The sequence below is a fragment of the Motacilla alba genome, chromosome 6, assembly GCF_015832195.1.
Source record: "Motacilla alba alba isolate MOTALB_02 chromosome 6, Motacilla_alba_V1.0_pri, whole genome shotgun sequence".
Lineage (NCBI taxonomy): Eukaryota > Metazoa > Chordata > Aves > Passeriformes > Motacillidae > Motacilla > Motacilla alba.
In genome coordinates, this window is record NC_052021.1 from 19,810,221 (window position 1) to 19,831,278 (window position 21,058).

The window sequence follows — 21,058 nt, forward strand, 5'->3', positions numbered from 1 at the left end:
CAGAAGTTTTGAAAAATATTCACTTGAGGAGATAATGGAGAGTTGAAAGAAGTCAGTATTTGTAGGCACAAAGCACTAAGAAATCACGTCTTTGTGATGCATTGAAGCTCACGTCTTTGTCTCCCTCATTGTAGACACAGCCTTGTGGTTCCATGAGGAGGTAGTCCTTCAAAAGCTGCTAATCTTGCCTTTACAGATGTCCTTGGCAGAGACTGGAGGGTTGCAGGGAGGTTCACTGAGTATTGTACTCAGTACACAGTCGTGTCTCTAGCTATGAAGTTTATATTTCAGTTTATTACTAATTACCACTTGCAGCTTCTTGCACTACCTAAGCATCTGCCTAGATGGGTCTTGTGAAGGTTTAGTACCAGAATCAACATTTCTCTTAGAGAAAAGCTCTGCATACATAAATCATCATGAAACTTCAGGGGATGTACTGTGCACCTATGGAGGAGAAATACGTTTAGTGGACTTTGATCAAAAATGAATCAAGGGGAATGGGCTGTCCTAGTTGTGACAGGTCTTCTAAACCTTACGTTCATGTAAAGATAAGAAAACAGATTGATGGGGTCACTTCACAGTGCCTAATTTCTATTCTGTTATTGCCCGTGCCTATATCTTGGTCAGATCTTACTGAAAAAAAACTTGTTTTATTTTTTATTTTGGTGTTGTTTTTACATTGTCCAGATTAAAACAAGTCAAATGAAAAAAAAAGTACAGCTATATTGTCAATATATTGGAAAGATAATTAGAGAGAAGAGTTAAGGGAATACATAGAAGCTTCCCTGAGAAACCATGAGGGCACCCTTCACCCTTCTGTTTTTGGGTGCAGTTGTTTCTGCTTTCTGTAAGTAATTTTGTAACCAAAGTGAAGAAATGGATACATATAATTGCTTTTAATTAAAGCTGACTGGAGAAAGTAAGCAAGAGTACCTAGACCCTAATCTGTGGGCGACTTCAAACAGTACTCTTTTTTTCCTGAGTTAGAGACATAAGTGACTTGATTAAAATAGGAAATGGCATTCATATTATCAAGTTAAGAAGCTCCTCTGTGGATTCTTCCTTGACGTTTGTGAAGAATGATTTGTTGTGATTTTGTTGAATGAATGTTGACGTTGTGTTGACATGTTGACCAGTTTCTGACTTTCAATGAGTGTTTCACCATAGATAAGATGCTGTGCTCCCATAGAATCAATTTGGTTAGGATGTCTGTTGACTAGCAAATCAAAGTGAAATTTCAGGAGCTAAAGCCGAAGAATGTTATGTTGATTTAATTCTGGATAGGTTTCAGAAGGCCACGTTGCTCCAGCTTCTGTCTGCAGCCAGTCTTTTCTCAGCTACCCCCTCAAGGAAAAAAAGCTGACTGAATAGATGTCAATTCTGAAACCTTAGATGTATAGTCTTCATCAATCTGTAATGCCTAAAGTATTGTTAGCAATTTTTCTACTCTCCTTGGACAATAGTGTAATGGACAGTGTTATATTCTACATTGGTACATATATTTGCACTAGGAGTTTTATAATCCTAGTATGAGTTTTCATGAAGTAAGTTCTCATTAAACTAATGCTGTAGGGTTTTTTTTTGGGGGGGGAGGGGCTGTGTGGGTTTTTTTAAAGCCAAACAGCTTAAATTGCTGTTTTGTGTGCAGCAAACTGTTGTAATCATAGCTTTTTTTGTTCAGGAGTGTTCTACAGAGGCATTTAAACTTAATCTGAAAGCATCTTCTCTTCTCCCCCCCCTTCATTTTGCAGAAGGCCTTTTCATTCATTGGTCTCATCTGCTTATTTTGGTCACAGGGTTTCTTACAGAGTATATTGAGAGTACTGACAAAGTGAATGGAACATCTCTTCTGAATAGGCTATGACTAAAAGAAGAATGTTTTACATAGGAAATAACAACCAAAGGAGATCACTTAAATCACAGCTGGCCTCTAAGAAAATGATAGTTTTATGTTTTTGCTCTCTTGGCTGTTCCAGTTATTCATTAGGTTATTTTGTCCTGATTGCTTTAGAATAAAAAAGGAGTTTAAGGGTTTTTGGTCACATTTCATTCACGTGAATGCAAAAATTGTTACTGCTCTCTTCAATTTCTTAGAACTACTGAGATGTTTACAATATAAACATCTGTCCTTTTTTATTTATCCTTTTATAATTGGTCTTCTTTGTTGTTCAGTTGGGAAGGGACTAGGTTTGTTGAAGTTGGTAGTTGGCATTGTTTTAAACTTTGCAGCCTCTGTGTGTGCATCTTTTTATTATTGCTTTCTAAGGAAGTGAAGCACAGTTTCTGCTTCATCTCTCTAGTACTGCAGCCTGCTTCTGAGGCTCAGTCAAACCTCTCAGAGTGTGAGAGAGCTCCAGCATAAAAATCCTACAGATTTTTGAATGAAGTCTGAACACAAGGAGAGCCTGCAAAAGAGACTGAGAATTTATTTGCCTCTGTATTTTTGGAAACCAGTCAGCTGTGCAAGCCACCTGCAGAGCATTTTGCTTCTGGCTCGATATTGGGGTAACAGTCTGAAGAAGAGCATGGCTGCTGTGTGGGTGAACTTATGACTTCAATTAGTAGAAAACTAGTTTTCATGGTCATAGATGAGTTTATTCTTTCAGAACTTCTGAAAGCCAAACACTGAGACTGGTGTTCTTCTGAACTCCTTTCCTGCTTTCTTATGGCCTGACTGAAAAGCTGTAGCCTAGAGGAGTACTTTCCTACAATTTTCTCCCTTCTCCAAGGTACTCCTTTATTAAGAAGAAGCCATGTTCAGTTTCCATTGTTATGTTGGGAAGTTTTATTTAATTTGCTCTTGGGTAAGTGAAAGAGTGTCTTTTGATCATGTAGAGTAATAAAAGCTTCCTTGTTGGATCCCCTTGCCTGTGACATTTGTTGGTCTAAACTTCCTGACGGCCAGCTATAGAAGAGGCAGTCTAAGCTTGGCTGTGGTCAGGCCTCAGACCTTGCAAAGCTCTCTCCTGTCTGCGTTGCTTCAGTTGTCTAATGCATTCATTAATGTAGGATCTTGTCTGTCTGCTGCTGGGCAGTAATGAAGCAGTTTGAATGCTGGTTGCTAGAATGCTTTAAAACTCCAGCAATCCACTTGCTATCAAAGGCATTTGTGTGGTTGGCATCTGCCTGCCTTAGGTAGCTGAGGGAACTGGAGTGGTTTGGACAACAGGAGGCTGAAGGGAGACCTTGTCACTCTACAAATACCTGAGGGGAGGTTGTAGTGACATGGGCGTGAGTTTCTTTTTCCACTTATCAAGTGATAGGATGAGAGGAAACAGCCTCAAGTTGTGGCAAGGGAGGTTTAGGTTGGATATTGGGAAAAGCATCATCACTGAAAGGCTAGTCAAGCATTGGAACAGGCTGCCCAAGGAAGTGGTTGAGTCACCACCCCTGGAGGTGTTTAAAAGTCATGTAGGTGTGACACTTGGGGGCATGGTTTAGTGGTGATCTTAACAGTGCTGGGTTAATTGTTGGACTCAACTATCTTAGTGGTCTTTTCCAACTTAAATGATTCTATTATTCTTGCTTTTTCTTGTTGTAAACTGTGTTTTGCAAATTGCTTGCTGTTCCTCAAATTCTGTAAGTAGTGGAGTGGTAGATTGGAAAATTTCTTCCTCATTTTTAGAAAAGTTGTCAGGCAAAACTGAATTAAATCAGTCCTCTGCCTTCTTATATCAGCTAATAGATAAAAAAATTAAGTCTTGTGTTTTGTAGTGTTTCTGCAATTGGTCACTGAAGCAATGACACAAAATATATTGTGACTTCTAGTTGCAGCTGAAACCCAATGCACTGAGTGACTGCAAAAGTGCTGCAGTGCTTGTAGTGCTACATTGTGCAATCAAGTGGTTGACAGGCACTCTGTCAGGCACCAGAAAGGAAAAATATTAACTGGGGCTTAACCAGGCTGGTCAGAGTTGCAATCGCCCCTGGGACAGTCTTCAAAATAAAACTCTGCCCTGTGTTTGAACTTCCAGTTCACAGACTTGTAGGCCATGTCAAAGACTGGAAATCTTTATCACCTTTGTTTTGAAAGTATACATTGTACAGAAACATTTGAACTATAGGTATAGTGACTGCCCTGATAAAGCTGGTGAGTTTTGCCTTAACTGAAAGTGAGTCACATCTAGAACAATTTCAGGTGTTTTGTTTAATTGATTTGCACTTTGTGAGATATCTTGGTGAGCTGACTGAAGAATTTGCTATTGTCAGGAAACAAAGGAAATGTTTCATCCCTGCTTCTGGTATTTATATGATCCTCTGTGAGCTGCTGTTGCTCATTAAGCTGGAGAGTGAAAAAGTGTTGATGGTTTTCTGCGGGACTAGTGAGTTGAATTGACTTGCAAGGTATAGAGGGTGGAAGCTGATGCAGCAGAAGGGATTGTAGGACATTACTTATGTAAGGAGGAAAAACGGGCTTCCCTATTATGTGGGTTCGTGGAAGGAAGGGCTCTTGTTCCTCTAGCACTGTTTTGCTTGGAGTATGTTGCTCATTAAGTAGCTGTGACTTTGATGGAGTAGATATTCTTGGCTGTACAAAAAATACCAGAGAATACAGATACACAAAATATCTGTAGTCAGCTGGTAAAAATTCTCCACTTCTCACAGCTTTGATCTAAGACTTTGTTTTAGATGCTGTGGGTAAGTGACCTTTGATCATTATTAGGGAAGATTGACCGTAGTGTTTGGTGTAGTGTCAAAATAGCCTTACAACTGCCTGATCAAATATGAAAATGATAGAACAGTCTGGCATAAAGCTCTGTTTTGCTACTTCACTCTGAAAAGTAAAGGCTGATTCTCTTCCTTTATTTGTATTAAACCAATCTGAAATTTAACCCCGTCAGTTACTTTGCTTATGTGTCTGCTTGTTTGTGTATGTTTCTGCATGCTTGAGCTGCTTCTAAAGCTGACCTGTGCAACAGCTCTTTGTTAGGAGTAGAATGAAGTCTGGTAAAATACAGTTTATCAGTGAGTGTTCTGTACAAAGTGTTCTGTAATACTGCTAAACACTTTCAACTCTTGAAACTTCCCAAGTGTTTGTGTACCTGTAGTAAAACTGTTCTGCCAGCAGAGTTTGTAAAGCCACTTTGGGACTGGTATCCACTAGGAGCTTGATAAGAGAGTTGATCTAATTTAGTCTCATCAGTGCAGCTCCATGATAGTTCTGTCAATCTTTGTCTTCTCCAAGGTGCCAGAAGCCACCTCCTTCCCAGCTTCTCAGTCCTTAGCAGCTAGTCCCTGATAGTTCATTATATTTCAGGTATACCTAACTGTAGCCAAGGCTTTAGTGGATCACTAATATAAATGGAGAAAACATATTTAATTTAAAAAATACTACAAGCTTGGTCTTGCTGAGGATGGTTGTTTTTCTGGGTAGGATTTTTTGTTTCCTTATATTATTTGTTTTTGTTGGAGGGTTGGGGAGGAGAGAGAGGCCAAAAGCTTGCTTTGTGTAGCATCTAAGACTGCATCTAAGCATCTAAGGTTTAGAATATTGCAAACACTGAAGTTCCTTTGGAGAGGGTAGTTTGGAATATTCTTTGAGTTGTCTTGGTGCAGAGACAAAGATGAGATCTTTACATCTAGAAGGTGCTAAAACTAGGAACCTGTAACTAATCTGTGGTTGGGGTAATAAAATTAAAAGAGAATCTTGTATCTAGCTGCTGCTTGTAGCAAAGTGGTGCAAAATGTAAACTGTAAAATTGGTTGCGTCACATCTCTTCCAATATAGGGCACAACTTTGGAACTTGTGCTTAGAGCAGTCACAAATGTGTTGGACCAAAATGGTCTGACACTTGAAGCTATTGAAATTAAAAATGTAGAATGCCTGTTGCTGTGCAGGCTTTGTAAGTGGCTAACCAAAAAGGTTTTATTTCCTTTCAATGATTCATTATTTACGCTTAGAGTTGAGTTACCTTTGTTTCTGCATGTAAATTATTGAAAAGTCTTGTTTAAAGCAGAGGGGCTAATTCTGCTTAATAAAGCAATGTTTTTTTTTGTCTGCTGTTATTTCCAAATTATTTCACATGAGAGCATAACAGAATGGCCAAGACTTGAGTATGGAGAAGAATTCTGCTGTGTTCTTAAGTAGCTTTTGTGTGTTATGCCTGGTAAAGAGATGCCCATATGAATGTAGCAGTTCTTGTTATGTGTTTAGCTATGGAATATTCCATATAGAATATGGAATTGCAGGCATGTAGAGGTTTCCAGAATTTGTTCTAAAAGTATGGTTTTAAGTAAAAGCAACTAATTTTACGGTTTTCTATCTGTGAAAATGTATCTGTAGCAATTCCTGGAACATGCCTCTTCTAACTCCTTACTGATAGAACTCTCTGGGTAAAGATTGTTGGGTAAATAAATAATTTCCTTATCAGCTCATCTTTCAGCTAATTCAAATTTCAACACGTTTCAAACATACACCTATTTTGTATGCCTATGAAGCTTATTAAGAAATTAGTATGGGGTGGAGCAAGAGCAGATGGCATGTACAAGCAGAACTCTGTTCTTTGTGGGGATGCAAAATCAGTTGTTTTGTAATACAAATGCAGTTTTTACAGAATTTTGCTACTTCATTCCTTTTACACGCTCTGAGGTTTTATTGGAATCAGTAGATTTTTAATGTTATTTCAGAGAAATTTAACTTCAGGGCTTTTAACTGTATTTTTGTAACTATTTTAAAAACACAAAGAAAATGTACTGGTTTTTTTTTGGTCCAACTTGGTGCTCATTTGTAGCATTACTTCTGTGCTGGACTTCCCTTCTATGCCTTTGTGATTAGGTAAGGAAAAGCTATGTATGATAAAGTGAGGATGTTCTTGATGGGATTCTGATTCCTTCCTGTTTGTATGTTGTTTCCCTGGATTTAAAATGGTGCAGTTGTCTTATGCAGTGTTTGCTAACAGGTACTAGGTGCTTAATCAAAAGGAAAATCTAATCAGCCCACATTTCCTCTGTCAGTTCTCGTGGCTTTCAAATCTTATTTTCTCAGCACAACAACTTCCCTGTTATCAAAGCTCTTGAAAGATGGATGCAATGAGAAGAAATGATTGATGATGGAAAATGGCAGTAAACCAGATTGTTGTGTGTAACGTAAAAGTCAGAAAAATATTTTGTCAGTTAGCTTTTTTTATCTAAAAAGAGTAACTTTTACTATGCTAGTATAACTTGAGGTCTCTTTTTGTAAATTAATGGGTAAACATTTTGAGCAAGCTCAAAGTTATCTTGTAAGATGAGAAATAGTATGAGAAAGAGAGTAGTAGTTTACCTTTCAGCATTGAGATATAAACACAGCATGAATTTATTGGGAAAATAATCCTAAATTATGAATATTTTATTTGGAAAGAGGATTTTTTTTGGTGTCTCACTGTACATTTGCCAAGGGTGCCCATAGTTTAGTGGTTTTGTTTTGGGTTTTTTTTGGTAGGTTGTTTTTTTTCTGGTTTTTTTTTGTTTGTGTTGGGTTTTTGTGTGTGTGTGTGTGTGTTTTTTGTGTTGTTTGGGTTTTTTTTGTCAAACGTAATGCAGCATTTCAAATTAAATTTATTTTTATATTAAAGTGAACTGTAAGGAAGTATACTTTCCTCATGTATAACAGTATTGATGATCACATGGTTTATGCTCTCCTCTGAGACCACTTGATTTTGCCATTTTTGTGTAGTGCAAGATAAATAAATTAAAGACCAGTAGTCTCATCTTTAGTATGCTTTATACTGATATTCATCCTAAAAGGCTCAGGTGTAACTCCAGCCTTCCTCTATGCCTGAAATCTGTGTATAGATTGTTAAAAGTATCAGAATAGGTGAAGCTTGAGCCTGTATTTGGAGTTCTAATGATTAAATGATTGGGAAGGAAAGCTGCTTAAGGTGTTGCTGGGATGCACAAAGCAGTGGAATACTGCTAGCCTGTTGTTTGTGGCACACAGTGGAGTTGTACAAAGGGAAGATCCATAGAAGTTATCTTTGTTGAAAGAACTGTAACAAAATGATGTGAAGCCTGAAAGGAGGTTAGTTTGACATTTTTGGTCAAACAAAAGATTTTTGTCAGACTCTTGTTCTTGTGGAGAGGTGACTCAATTATACCTAGAGGCAGAGTGCTGGAGATGGACCTACCCTGGATCCATTCCTACCTGCTGCTGCTCAAAGCACTTCAGCTTTATTTGAGTGGCTGCTGTGCAAATACAGCACTGTCTGGCTTTGGATAAAGTTTAAGATCAAGGTTGAAGTAATTGTCTCATATTTTCCAGTAAGTGCCTCTAAATCTTGGAAATCTGTCATCCTCTTGACCTGTAGCTACTTGGAAATCAAAAAGAAGTTTTTTGTGTTGAGATTTTTTTTGGGGGGGAGGGGAAGTCAAAACTCCAAAGTAAATTTAAAGAAATCACTAAAGTATCAAGTTCCACCTATCCCCTTCTGAGACTTAATTCTAATTGCATTTAGACTGCACTAATTAATCTTAAATAGCATCAAAAAAGTTATCTCAATAGCAAAAGTGGAATGGAAGCAAGCAATTTCATTAGTGAACATAGTGCTAATGTCACCTGTAGAAATGGTTAACAGTTTTGAATTGCTGTACCACCAGTATGGTGAAACTTGCATAGACTATCCTGGGCACAGGCAGGAATAGTTGAAGCATCACTGCTAAAAATAAGGGGGAAAACCACCAGTTATAGCTGTCATTACAGCTGTTGTAGTTGTGTGATCACAGCCCACAGGTTTTTGTTTAGTGTAATCCAAACCATGTTGGCAATAATGTCTTGGTCTGTCCCAATAACTTCTCATTCTGCGGCACTTCATTTAGCTTTCGAGCCCTTCAAGGCACCTACTGAAACATTGTGGAGTGTCATTTGAGGGTGTTAATATGTGTTATATAAAAGAAGCAGGGAAAAAAAACCCTTGCAACTTTCCCCTGGGCTTTTGTAAACCAGAGCTTAAATCGATGAACTAATTTAATACTTCTATCCCATGGGTCCTTGCAACAGAAAGAATTGTTCAGTTCAAAAGTGTAGGCTCTCTTTTAAGGAATATTGAGGTTTTCAAATGGATTTTGAGATTCTGTACCAAAATGCTATTGTCTTTTCAGCAATTTCAGTAGTTGACTCTTCCCGGGATCTGTGAGACTCATGAATATTCTAAGCAGCAACAAATACATCAAATCTAGTACACTTCCTGCAGTTCAGTGAATGCAACTTGTAAGCTTTTACAGATGCTGTTTCTTAACAAGGCTTTTGCAGGGCTTTTGTAAGGCTTTGCTGCTGTCAAGAACACCTCAGATGTGATACTGTTAGTTGCCAAAACAATGTATTAAGAAGTGTCCTTCCATCTTCAGCAAAGCTTATTTGTAATCTCTCATTAATTTCTTTCACATTAGAATTCCTGTGTGAAGTTTATTCTGACATGATACAAAGTTTTACCAGCTTTTAGCCTTCACAAGAAACAGACTTCATTGAATATGTGCTCAATAAAAGTAAAACTTCTTTCCTTCCAGACTACATTAAGGAAGGGGTTTTTTTTAATGTTTTGTTTGTTTAAAAAACCTGAAAAATTAAATCTTGTAAAAGCCATGAGCATGCCTAAATATTTTTGTAGTAATTAACAAAATCTGTATGTTTACACATTTTTTTCCTTTTAAAAATCTACCAGCTACCTGGTTAATAATGAACCAGCTTTTGATGCAGTGACATATTGCCATCAATATTAAATGCATCTTTCAGCTTCTACATATGCTAGAGGCAGTGGAGTTCAACTGCCAAGTAACCCTGGTGGTATTCCATAGTATGTACAGGGACTGGATGGTTATTGCTACCCATGAAATCAAGAAAGATACTCCAGAATGTACTTTCCTGCATACCTGCTTTTCAGGGAAAAAGTATTCTCTAATGAAGTTCAAATACAGCTGTTGCAGATTTAAGAGCAAGGCTGTGGGGCAGTGCAGAGTGACACGTTGTCTTTAGAAAACTTTTGTCTAGTTTTGTTGTTTATTCTTTGAATGCTCCTCCCTCCCTCCTGAAGACAATGTAAAGCACTGTGAAAAGTGTCCTTATGAAATGAGCCTTTGTTATTTATGTAAGCACACTTTTTTTTTTGTCTTACAGAGTGGATCTGTTTATTTCACTAAGAGTGTGCAGTCCTGGGATTGACTGAGGATGGTTTTTTGCAAAAGCATGGGTACCATGGCTAGTCTTTTCACTGTTCCTCCTTTCCAGGCTGTATATCAGAAACCAAAGTCTTGAAGCTTCTGAGCACTAACTTGGCTTCCACAGGGATGGATGAAGATATTGCAAGTTTAAATGCAGTCTTTTAAATTTTTTTTGACAAGCTGTTGATGATGGTAGTGTGTGGCAGTGGCCTCAAATGGAGTGGAGAGAGTCTTGGTGTTTTGGTTTCTTGATTTTTTCTGTGTTACACGGGACCACCAGTCTTGAGCTTACTAGCTTTTGGAAGGCTTCCATGTTCTACTATCAGCACCTACTTCTTCATCTCTCCAGCCTGCTGTTTGCTGGTGGCTAGACCCTCAACTACACACAAGTTCACAGGCTGTAGAGTTCATTCACACAAACGTGCACTAAAGGGATTTTTCACAGGCATTTGTTTGTTTCCCAGATAACAAAAAACATTCTGGGAACAAAAAAGATAGTTTGTGTATGAAGACCATGCAAGGTCTTACAAACAATAATAGTTCCTAATTGTAAAACTCTGCTGTCTGGCCAGAAACCCTGGCAGCACTGGAATTTAAGAGCCCTGAGCACTTTTCAGACAGATTGTGGTTGTTGAAGCATGCTCCTTTTATCTGGGCAAAGCGAAGAGACTGTTTGCTGTGTACAAACATGACTGCTTCCAATTTGAAAAGGAGTTGTATTTTAAAATACAGCAAATTCATTAAATGAAGAATAAATCTGGGGATCTCTTTCCAGAAGAAGAGTGTGAAGTTAGCTAGTTAACACTACAAAAACATCTTCCACCAAAAGTACTCCCATATTCTGCTCTCTGAGGTCAGCTGGTAGGCTTCCTGAGAAATAACCTTACAGGCTACTGAGCTTTTAATGCCTTTGTGTAAAGAGTTTCTGAAAAGTAACTTTCCAGTATTCAGAATAAATACACTTCTTTCATTTTTAAAGCACTTGTACATAACATGCTCAGTGGGAACTTGTGATTGGAGTCAAACAGTATAGCTGAGTATCTGACAAGTGGTCACTAACACAGTCTTGTGATGGTTGGCTTTCTAAGAAGTAAGAGCAATGCAGTCATCTGCCTCTTTGGGTGTAATTGCTTTAGGCACTGGGAAGCGTTGTCTGCGAAACTGGAGCTGTGTGATTGTTTCCTGGTTTTCTAGTCCATGCTGTGAAAGTTCAAGGTGTGAAGATGGGTAGAAGTAATAATTCACCTGTTCTTTTTTTCTTTTTTTAATCTCCTAAGTTACAGGGTGTTTTCCAGCTGTTGTCATTTCAGTCTCCAGATAAGTGAGGAAGAAACACTTTAAGCAAACCCAAAATAAAAATTTGAGAGTCTGCTGTGTGCTGTTTATATATAAGTGCCTGCCATTACTAAAAAAAGCTCTGATATTGCATAAAGTAAAGTTGAGTGTTAAGTACAAAGATTAGCATCAAAGCACTTGTAATGAAAGATGCTCCACTTCTAATTAATTATTTGAAAATAGAATGCACTATGCATTTGCTCAGCAGTAAATCTCTACAGTTCACCCAACTGGTAAACTGGTGGAGAAATGGAAGAAATGTGAGTAGGCACAATATACTTGGTTTGTATGCTTATAACAAACAAAACAAAATCCTTCCTCTCTTTTCAGAAACTTCTTCACTAAAAGGACAAAGGAGCTCAAACCTGCTGTCCAAAGCGCTCCTGGTTGGAAGTTGTTTGGAAAAGTCCCACCCAGAGAAAACCTCCCAAAAGATTCCAAAATTATTCAGCAGGTGAGTAAACATCACACAACTCAAGGTAGGAAAATTGTAAAAATAACACACAGGTACTGCATTTCTCTGCTCTTATATCCACATTGGTGTTCTATGACCATAGGGTACTCTGAGAACATTCTTTTGGGGCTTTGTTTAAGTAATAGTAGTTACTAAGGAATTTGAATTTTATGATTATTTTGTACATTCTTCAGTACATCTCAGTACTTATAAAAAGTACTTACAAAAAGGTGGTATGTGTTCAAAAAGCACTTAAGCTGTTTTTGTCAAGACATTAGAGTTTTAATCTCACTCACAATACTTTGTTGCAAATTAATACTGTAAATTAAACTTGGTTTTGAGCTACTGGAATTCTTCACAAAGATACCTCTGATTTCCTTCCTCTGTCACAAAATTGCACTTCCTGTGGAATCTGTCTTTGATAAAATAATACTTCTGATAAAAATAATACTAAAATGTCAGTCTTCAAAGGGGAGCAATTGGTAATGTATCATTAACATAATGTTAGTTTGCAAACCAGAAGCTGAAAGATTTGTTGACATAAGAAATACGAATGTCCCCTGTGTTGGTGAAAACAGTAACTTGAATCTCTTGAGGGCTGCTTTCTCTGTCTCCTTTCTTAAATTCCAAATAAGCTGATGTGTTTGGCAGGTGTAAATGGCTGTGCATGAGGCAGTGTTCAGTTGTCTCCTAGAAGGGCTTTGTGGCAAAGAGGGCCTTTTGGGAGCAACCAAAGTAAAAAATGAGAGGATCTTTTTGAAGGACTTTAATGCAATGTGACTTGTGACAATGTATTGAAACTATGTGACCTTTAAAGATCCCTTCCAACCCAAATTATTCTGTGCTTTGTACTGTGAAGTAAACGGAATGCTTTTTCTACATTTTCAAATACAATTTTCTTATTTAAGTGGTTTTCCTCTTTGGATGGGAGAGGGCAAGCATTCTTGCTTTGCTTGCAGGTGCATGCTGTTGGCCTTGTGCTGTGAAAATGCTGTGTTAGAATCCAGATGTCTCTTCCATCCTGAGAAATGGAGAATCTCCACAGTGTTACCTGTCATCTGCATACTGTTTTTTTAGTAATGAAGATATTTGGTTCTGGAGACCATGTTATAATAGAATTGTTTGGGTTGGAAGGGAGTCCTGCTCTCTCTGCTATGGGCAGACACCTTCCAATAGACCAGGTTGCTCAAAGCCCTGTCCAACCTGACTTTGAACACTTTAAAGGATGGGGCATCCACAACTTTCCTGGGCAACCTGTTAAAGATGATGATCTGAAGAAATAGTCCTACTTTCTTATTCTGTTTGCCCTCAGTGATTATGTTTGTTTTAAATGGTAGTGTTCCTATTTTTTAACTCCTCCAAAGTGTCAGGAAAGCAAATGTGTTACAACAATGTATTATCTTTAGCCATGATTGAGTTGTTCCTAATCATGTTGTTTGTGCTATAAAGTTTTCCAGATTAGAGTCACTGTTGGATATACATGATCTTGAGTAAAGTACCAGTAATAGCTAATAGTTATAGCTTCTATTTGGCTAAAGCATGCATGGTCTTTATCTAAAACCTCATGAGCTAAAAGATACAGTTACCAAAGAGGGAACCAGCTTGGCAGTGTGCTCTACACACAGTTAGAGCTACATACCTAAGGAAATTTGATTTTAAATTGTGAAATGACCCCAGTGTCTCCGTAATTAGCATATGTCAAATGTCTTGCATGTGTGTTTAAAATTTACTATATAGCTCCTTGTGCATATGCCTTTGAAGAAAAGCTGATGGTTTCTTTTCTCAAAAAATGTTCCAATTTGCTAAGCTGGTGTGATGGGTTAGAATGAATGTTGGCACACTTGGTTCTTGAAGATCAGTGGAGAATAGCATCTTCACTTCAAATGGCTGACTGTAGTCTCTAGACTAATTCCTCACTAGGCTGGAGATGTGAGTGAAAAGAATATAAGGCCTTCAAGAAGTTGACAGAAGTATGATTAAAGCTTAATGTGTTTTGTCCGCATGCAGTTCTGTGAATCTGTCAGGTTACTTCATAACCTACATGGAATGTTTCTCCAAACTTGCACTTTGACTTTTTACATCTGAGTGGAGGGATCAAATATGATTGAAACAGAAACCCCTTGTTTTCCCCCAATTTTTTAGCTCTTTGTGGCCGGAACCATGGTTATTCCTATTAGCCAGCTTTTGTAAAATGAACCTTAGGTGTAAGACTACAAGAAGGTAGGAAAGCTGCCTGTGAGGGAGTTTATAGTAGTTTATTATTAGCCACAAATCTTGCCATTCCTGAACATTATTTTTAATGGTTGGACACGGTCCTTTCACTTTACTAATGTCAGTGGTCAGCTTTGGGAGGGTGCAAATAAACCTTTGATTAAGGAAACTCAGTAATGAGTCAGCATCCTGCATGTAAAAGATGAGATCTTAAGAACCCCTGTTGCAAGAAAAATTAACTCACGACAGGAAAAACTTTGCAATTAATAGGTGGAGGAAGTCTTTTGGATAAGGATACATCAAAGTTTTATGGCAGTATCATGAAGCATGAAGTACTTTCCTATTAGTAAAACTGAGAAATACTGCATCATTGTAGATGTATAGCCAAAAGACTGGTAGGGCTTATGCACCCCTTTTCCATCCTGGCTGGGAGGAAGCCTCCTTTATTGTTTTTGTTATGGTAAGGATGATGTAGTAAATTGCTGATCACATTTAAATGAATTCTTGTGGCTCCCAGTCACTATCTATCAAGTAGACACTGCTATATGACAACTTCACTTCCAGAAAAGTCAGGTAGTGCTTGTAATATCTTGTATAACCTCCAAGAAAATCTGGAAACTTAATTGAGGATACTGTTTCAGACATTTTTCAGATGACGATGCCAGCCAGCTGTGCCTTCAGAGACTGCCTAATGAACATGATTGTAAATAATTTCTTTGCAAGCCTCTTAGGCCGTGTAGAAGATGATGAATGTTTCTGTGGCACGGCAGCCTGCGGGGTTTGCCGGCACCGTCCGTGCAGCTGCGCCGCCTCGGGCGAGATGCGCTCCCTCAAACTGGGTCAGAGGTTGAAAGTTCTTGGCAGCTGCACCTCCCCACTCGCAGCTGCTGGCACACTCATCTCTCCTTGGAATTTAGAGCTGCCCAAGCAGGATGTGATTGAGACCAACTCTTTTGCTGGACATCTCCTTCCTCTGGGCTTCTTTCCTTCACTGTTTTTTTGAAAAGGGAAAACAACTCCCCAGGACTGCAAATGTCAAATGCATTTGATGGTTTTAGGAAGTGTGCCTTTTTTCATGAACTGCTGCTAATAAAACTAGCTATTATAAGAAGCATGTTGTCATTAATGATCAGTTTGGTAAATTCTTTTTAGTCTGTACAGAAATCTGCTTTAAATTAGGCTGTTGAAATACTTTAAATGCAGAAGCATTTAAAGCAGAAACAGACTTGTGGGCTGATATATAACATTTTGGAATGTATTGACTAAAGTCCAGGTTCGGTTTAAAAATGCAAGCACAATTTCAGTTTTTGTGCTTACAGTTAAAGAGCTTTTAATCTACGATAACATATTTTCTGAATATCAAGTCATTAAGTTTACCTTATTTTATTAAGGCAGGCTTGCATACTTTTTATTAATGTGTTTAAAGCAGTATGGTGGATTTTTCATAATATGCCTGAATTAAAGTAAACTCAAAATATGCAATTACACATTGCAATATAAAAAACAAGCAAAACTTAGACCAAAATAGCTTTATCAGCAGTTTTAACAATGCTTCTCTCAATGCCAGCCTTAAATGAAGTGGAAAAACAAAAAGCTTCTTTTCTACTTAAATCTGCCACACCATTAAAAGCTTGCAGTGATTTTAGCAATGACTGCTTGTTCAGAAGTGAAGCCATCTTTTCCAATAGCTGTCACCTTGTGTACGAAATTGAAGGTTTTAATCTTTGACAGTCCATTAACTACTAGCTTTGACCGGGTCACTGTTGTACATCTAACCTCTGAAAATACGTTGAGGTGGCTCTGAAATATTTATAAAAAAGAAATACCTGAGGGCTAAAAAAATGTGTCTTCACTTGAATATTTTTCCAATGTTGTTATCTCCAGTCTGAGATCTAATGGAGAAATTGCAGTCATTGATTCGGCAGAATTCCCGTGGTCTCCCAGGGACAAGGGTTTTCAGAGGCTTCTCTTCAGAGGAACAGATGTGGTTTGAATCAGTTTTCATATGACTCAAACATTTTGGCTTGCAATATTAACTCTTCCCTCCAATCTTGGTTGTTAGAGTTTAAAAGTGCACAAAGCTCTTAATGCTTATAAAATGTGTATGTGTGTGTGTGTGTGTATGTGTGTTTGTAAACAAACCCAAGGACTGGCTATCTCAGAGAAGTTATTGAATGCTTTTTTACAGGAATGGTTCTTAAGCAGATTCAGATTGTTATTTAGAGGCCACATTGGCTCACCTTGCACTACTACAGGAGAAAGAAGAAAGGCAATGCTTCTGCCTGTTTGCCAGATTCAGGGCAGAAATACATGGGTAACAAACTGCCTTGAAATGAGGACTGATAATAAATTGGGCTGTTGGATCTTGCAAGGAACCTGTAACACCTGAATAACAATTTGCCCTACCAGAAGCAGTGGGAAGGCTGGGATGGTTTTCTTTGTAGATGCTGTAGCTGGTCAGATTCTCAAGAAATGTCCCTCATCATTCAATTATCACATCTGTAGTCAGTAAAATATCTATTCTAGAGGTAAACCATAGACATTCCCCAGTGTTTTAGATTTCTTCAGTGATTGTCTTGTCAGTAAAACGGTAGTGAAACTGGTAGGACCTCAGAGTGACAGATGCTTTCTTTTGTTTTGCATAAAGGCCATAAAATACAGTTCAGTTCCTACTGCCAGGATGTCCCAAGTTGCTTTGACAAGGGAAACTTGTTAAGGAGAACTTCTTACGATGTCAGTGCTATCTATGTTGGTGGCACAAATGCATCTTCAGGGGAGCACCTTACAAGGGGGGATGGGATCAGTGTTTTGAAAATAACATGGAAGTATTGACTCTGCTGATGTGAATTCTTCTCATTGCTGTTTTTTTAAAAAACAAAGTCTTTAAGAGCAGCTACAATGAGTATTAAAGCAACTGTTCTCTTCCTAAGGCTTGAAAAAGAAAGCGTAGGCATACACAGGTATGTATTTTCATTCTGTTCCTGAAAGTTGGTGGATTTGGAGGAAACAAATAATATAAATTGAGGTAATAAAAATTATAGAACTTATTTTACTTTGATATGGTGGGACATTATATTTTATTTTTTGGTCTTCTGGATTCTCTCTTTGTGGGTTCCCTCTCCTTCTATTGGGCCTTTGAATTTCTTTAGGCAAGCATGATATGTAGGATTTTTGCTTCTCTCAAAGAACTGAGCATTTGCAGGCTAAGCAGACATGCTGCTGAGCTTGAAGTGCTGAGGAAGCGAAATCATCATCTAAGCAGGCTGCATTGAATTCCAAAAGGATAGGTTCAGGTGGTAAATCTGCTGTCTTTCATGGACATTTATTTCAAGAGTGAGATTGTGGGGTTTTTTTGTTGGTTTGTTTTAATATAAATCTTATCCTTCCAAGGCTGCCATGGTACTTAAGTACGGAAAAGGAAAAATAGTATGGCAAGGGAGAAGAAAGCCTTTAAAATGGTTTCTATTATTCTGAACACTGCAGATAAGTTCTGTTGAATTAATGATAAATTCCTTCTTTTCCTTCTTCCAGGCACTGTAATTCAAGGCTTAAAAGCAGTGGGCTTTGTTTGTCACCTCCCCTACACCCCATCTTTTAGCTTGGCTTATCTTTCCATTATAAAACCAACTTTGACTTTTGGTTGGAAATGTGCAGAGCTGTGGTTGTACAGGGTCTCCTGTAGCTGGGCTTGCTTTTGTACCTGGTTGCCTTGCTGCTTGAGTGGTGCTTAGAATCTTATTTGTAATGGAAGTGACTGTTGCTTGAAGCATTACAAATACATCCTTGTTATCACCAGCAAGGCTGAGGTATAGCCCACTATTGAGCTTTCAGTTCAGAAATACCAGTGATAAATGGCAGGGGACAATGTTTTGTTTTTCCTTTCTAACAGCATGTACCTTCCAAGGCTGTGGTTAAGTCAGTCTAATGCCTGTGAGTGGTGTGTACTAGGGAAACACAGGGTGTATCAGGGACTGCCTTTGTCACGCATCTGAGAAGCACCATCGAAAAAAATCTCCCTTTGGGCAAAGGGGCTGATTATTGAAAATATAAAACATCAATTAAACCAGAAAAACAATCCAGTCGTTGTCTGTACAGATCTTGCACAAGTGGGAAGTCTTTGTATATATGTCTGTTTTGAGAGTTGGGAAAGGAAGAGGAACAGACACATCCATGTTTTTTCAAACATACAAGATAAATACTCTACATGTGAATTTAAATTTTGGATTGCATATTGCTGTTTTGTAATGGTCTTTTCCTTTATTTATTCACTAAGGCTCTGCTTCTGTTTTTCTTATTAGGATGACAGTTCTGGCAGTCTTGCGTCAATATCTGCTCTCAGTCTATTAAACACGGGGGTATGAAATTTAATATATACTTTTTGTAGTTGAATTTATGCCATGCATGGGACTGTGTAGCACTCATTAAAATAGTACAAACATCACATTTTCACAGTAGCATGAATATTTTATGGCACTAACCATCAACTCATTAAAAACCATTAGCAAAATAAACAAGTTTCACATGTGAATCTCACTAACAACATGAAGTGATAGAGAATTATTGTTTATTGTTTATATTGCATGTTCTTGGATAGCAAGAAATAGGTAATCATAGAGCTTGACAGTAATTTACTTTCTATGTTTGCTGTGCCTCATTGCTTAATGGTAAAAGTTTTTGAAAGGCTTAACTTGTAATATTTTTGAACGTCTTATTAAATTTGAAAATTTATGTATTAAAATCTTCTTTCTGTCTCTGAGCCACAGAAGCTATTAGCAGTGGCACTTCAGAACTCCAGATGCTTTTAATCACTATTTCCAATGTGAAATTGGAAAACTAGAAAAGTGTAGCTATCAAAACTTTTGTTACATTTTACATTATCTATTTGTGTGACTGGGATCCTTCTGAAATTGTGCATGCCCACTACTTTGTACACTTTTTATGTAATTCTGCACTCTGTGTTAACCACGAATAGTACGGATTGGCTTTTTAGTTCTGCGGAACTGTGAAACAGAGCAGTCATATAACTGCTGGTTGATTCTGGTGCCCGTGGTTCACATTACATGGCCTGGCCATTCTCTGCATGTCTTTATTGGGCTCAGGGCCGGTGGCTTCTTGTAAACAAAAGAAGATGAAACTAGATGCACCTTATTAAATATCCAATTGAGGAAAAAATACAGCAAACAAAGAATTGAAAATGAATGGTGTTAACTTTGGAAAATTGACTTAGAAACTCTTAAGTGTCTGTTTGGTTGTCCTTTTGTACTGTGTGAAGATTAGTATTTTCTTCTCCATGAATACATCTGTTCTTTCTGTTTCACCTGCAAATCAGGAGAGAATGTACTGTTCTGCCTGTCCTGACAGCATCTGGGATTCTTATTTCTGGGAAAATGTCTAGTTTATGACTCACAGGATTTTTAAGTGACATCTACTCTTGCTATAAACACTTCTTTGTTTATAATCACTTTATAGCCAGTGCTAGCTCAGCAATTTTAACATTTAACCTGGAGGCAACATGCATGGTGATGTAGGATTATTCATTAGCAGGAATTCTTCTTAGATGGATGCACTCCTAGGTGATTCTATTAATGCTTTTATTCTTGGATGAGCAGCCCTGATTCAAATGAAGGCGTGTAATCTTTCTGACGATATATCTAGTTAGCTGTACAACATAATGAAAATAATCAGATAGATGTTTCATAGACCCATCTCCTCCAGTCTTGTGTGTGTAGAAGGGAGAGTGGTTTAAAACCTTTTGCTCAATATCTGGCAATCCCCGTTCTGTTTTGTCAGCAGAAATCACAGTTGATTGAATAAAAACTGTTTTAGGATCAGACTTAGCATTAGAGAGGAGAAAGCATATTAGAGGAAACTGTCATAGTCAGGATGTTTAATTGGAGTATTAGTATGCCTTAACATCTACTTTAAATAGAGACAATCCTTAAGATAGGGGAAGTTTATTCAGTGTTGCATTCTTTAGTTGCATAAATTCTCTACACATCAGATGCCTTTCTCCTCCAGCATACCTACAGCATAACTGGATGTGTGGTGTTTTGTCTGTATAATTGGTACTGTGAGAACTTTCATAGTCCTTGTAACCAAAGGCTTTTATCACTCATTCCCAGGAGTTCAGCTTTTGTTGTTGGATCTTAAATAGATCAAACTTAATTCCAGATTCATGTTGAATTTTATGGTTGGTATTTATTCTTTTACAGCTGTATAGTTTGGGCTCTGTAGATGCAAGTTTGTCTTCTAACACTGAATCCCTGTGTTTCACACTTAGCTAAATACTTTATCCCCACAAGCATACCCTACTTCAGGTCTACTAATGCTTTTGGAATGCTGCAATGCAGCTGGTTTTCCTTTCTCTAAGGCTGTTGGCTTAAGTATTGGGAGAGGAAGCTATGAGCAGTTATTTCTTGTTGCACAGAGCAATCCAGTACTGTTTAGAGGTATTGAAAATAACTCTCAATGGTCTGACTGTCCTTTATGGTACTACAGCAGAAGGATGAATGAAACTTCAGCTTGCATGTTTTCCATGTAGATTACAAAAAGGTGCAAGCAATAAAGACCTCTGTGGGTTTTTTCTTTCTTTTATTATTATTTAGAATACCAGAGCATTTTTTTGGTGTTCTTTGTTGTTGTGGTGGTAGGGGGTGGGGTTTTTTGGGTTTCTGGTTTTGGGGTGGGGTTTTTTTGTTGTTTTAAGAAGAAACTATTTGAGATATCTTTATCTTCTTAAACAAATGCAGTTTATAAGCAAAAGATGTTTTCCCAGGCCCAGTTACCTGTCTGTAGTTTAATAGGCTTATCTGTATCTGTGCAGGAATAAATACCAGAAATGCAAGTCCCTCCACACATTGAAGCACTCTTAAGTATGTTGTCACAGTGCTTTTCAGGAAAAACATGCTTTTAGCTTCTTACTGAGTT

General features: G+C 37.9%; 1 protein-coding gene across 2 annotated transcripts in view; it reads left to right on the plus strand.

Moving 5' to 3' along the window:
- TBC1D12 (TBC1 domain family member 12) overlaps positions 1-21,058 on the plus strand; it is a 41,394-nt gene that overhangs the window by 5,238 nt on the left and 15,098 nt on the right. Inside the window, exons 2-3 of one of the 2 annotated variants that reach the window (XM_038141651.1) lie at positions 11,797-11,920; positions 18,430-18,486. In XM_038141651.1, coding sequence (XP_037997579.1) covers positions 11,797-11,920; positions 18,430-18,486 — 181 coding nt within the window. The remainder of the gene's footprint in view (positions 1-11,796; positions 11,921-18,429; positions 18,487-21,058) is intronic. The other variant, XM_038141652.1, reaches the window with a different exon arrangement.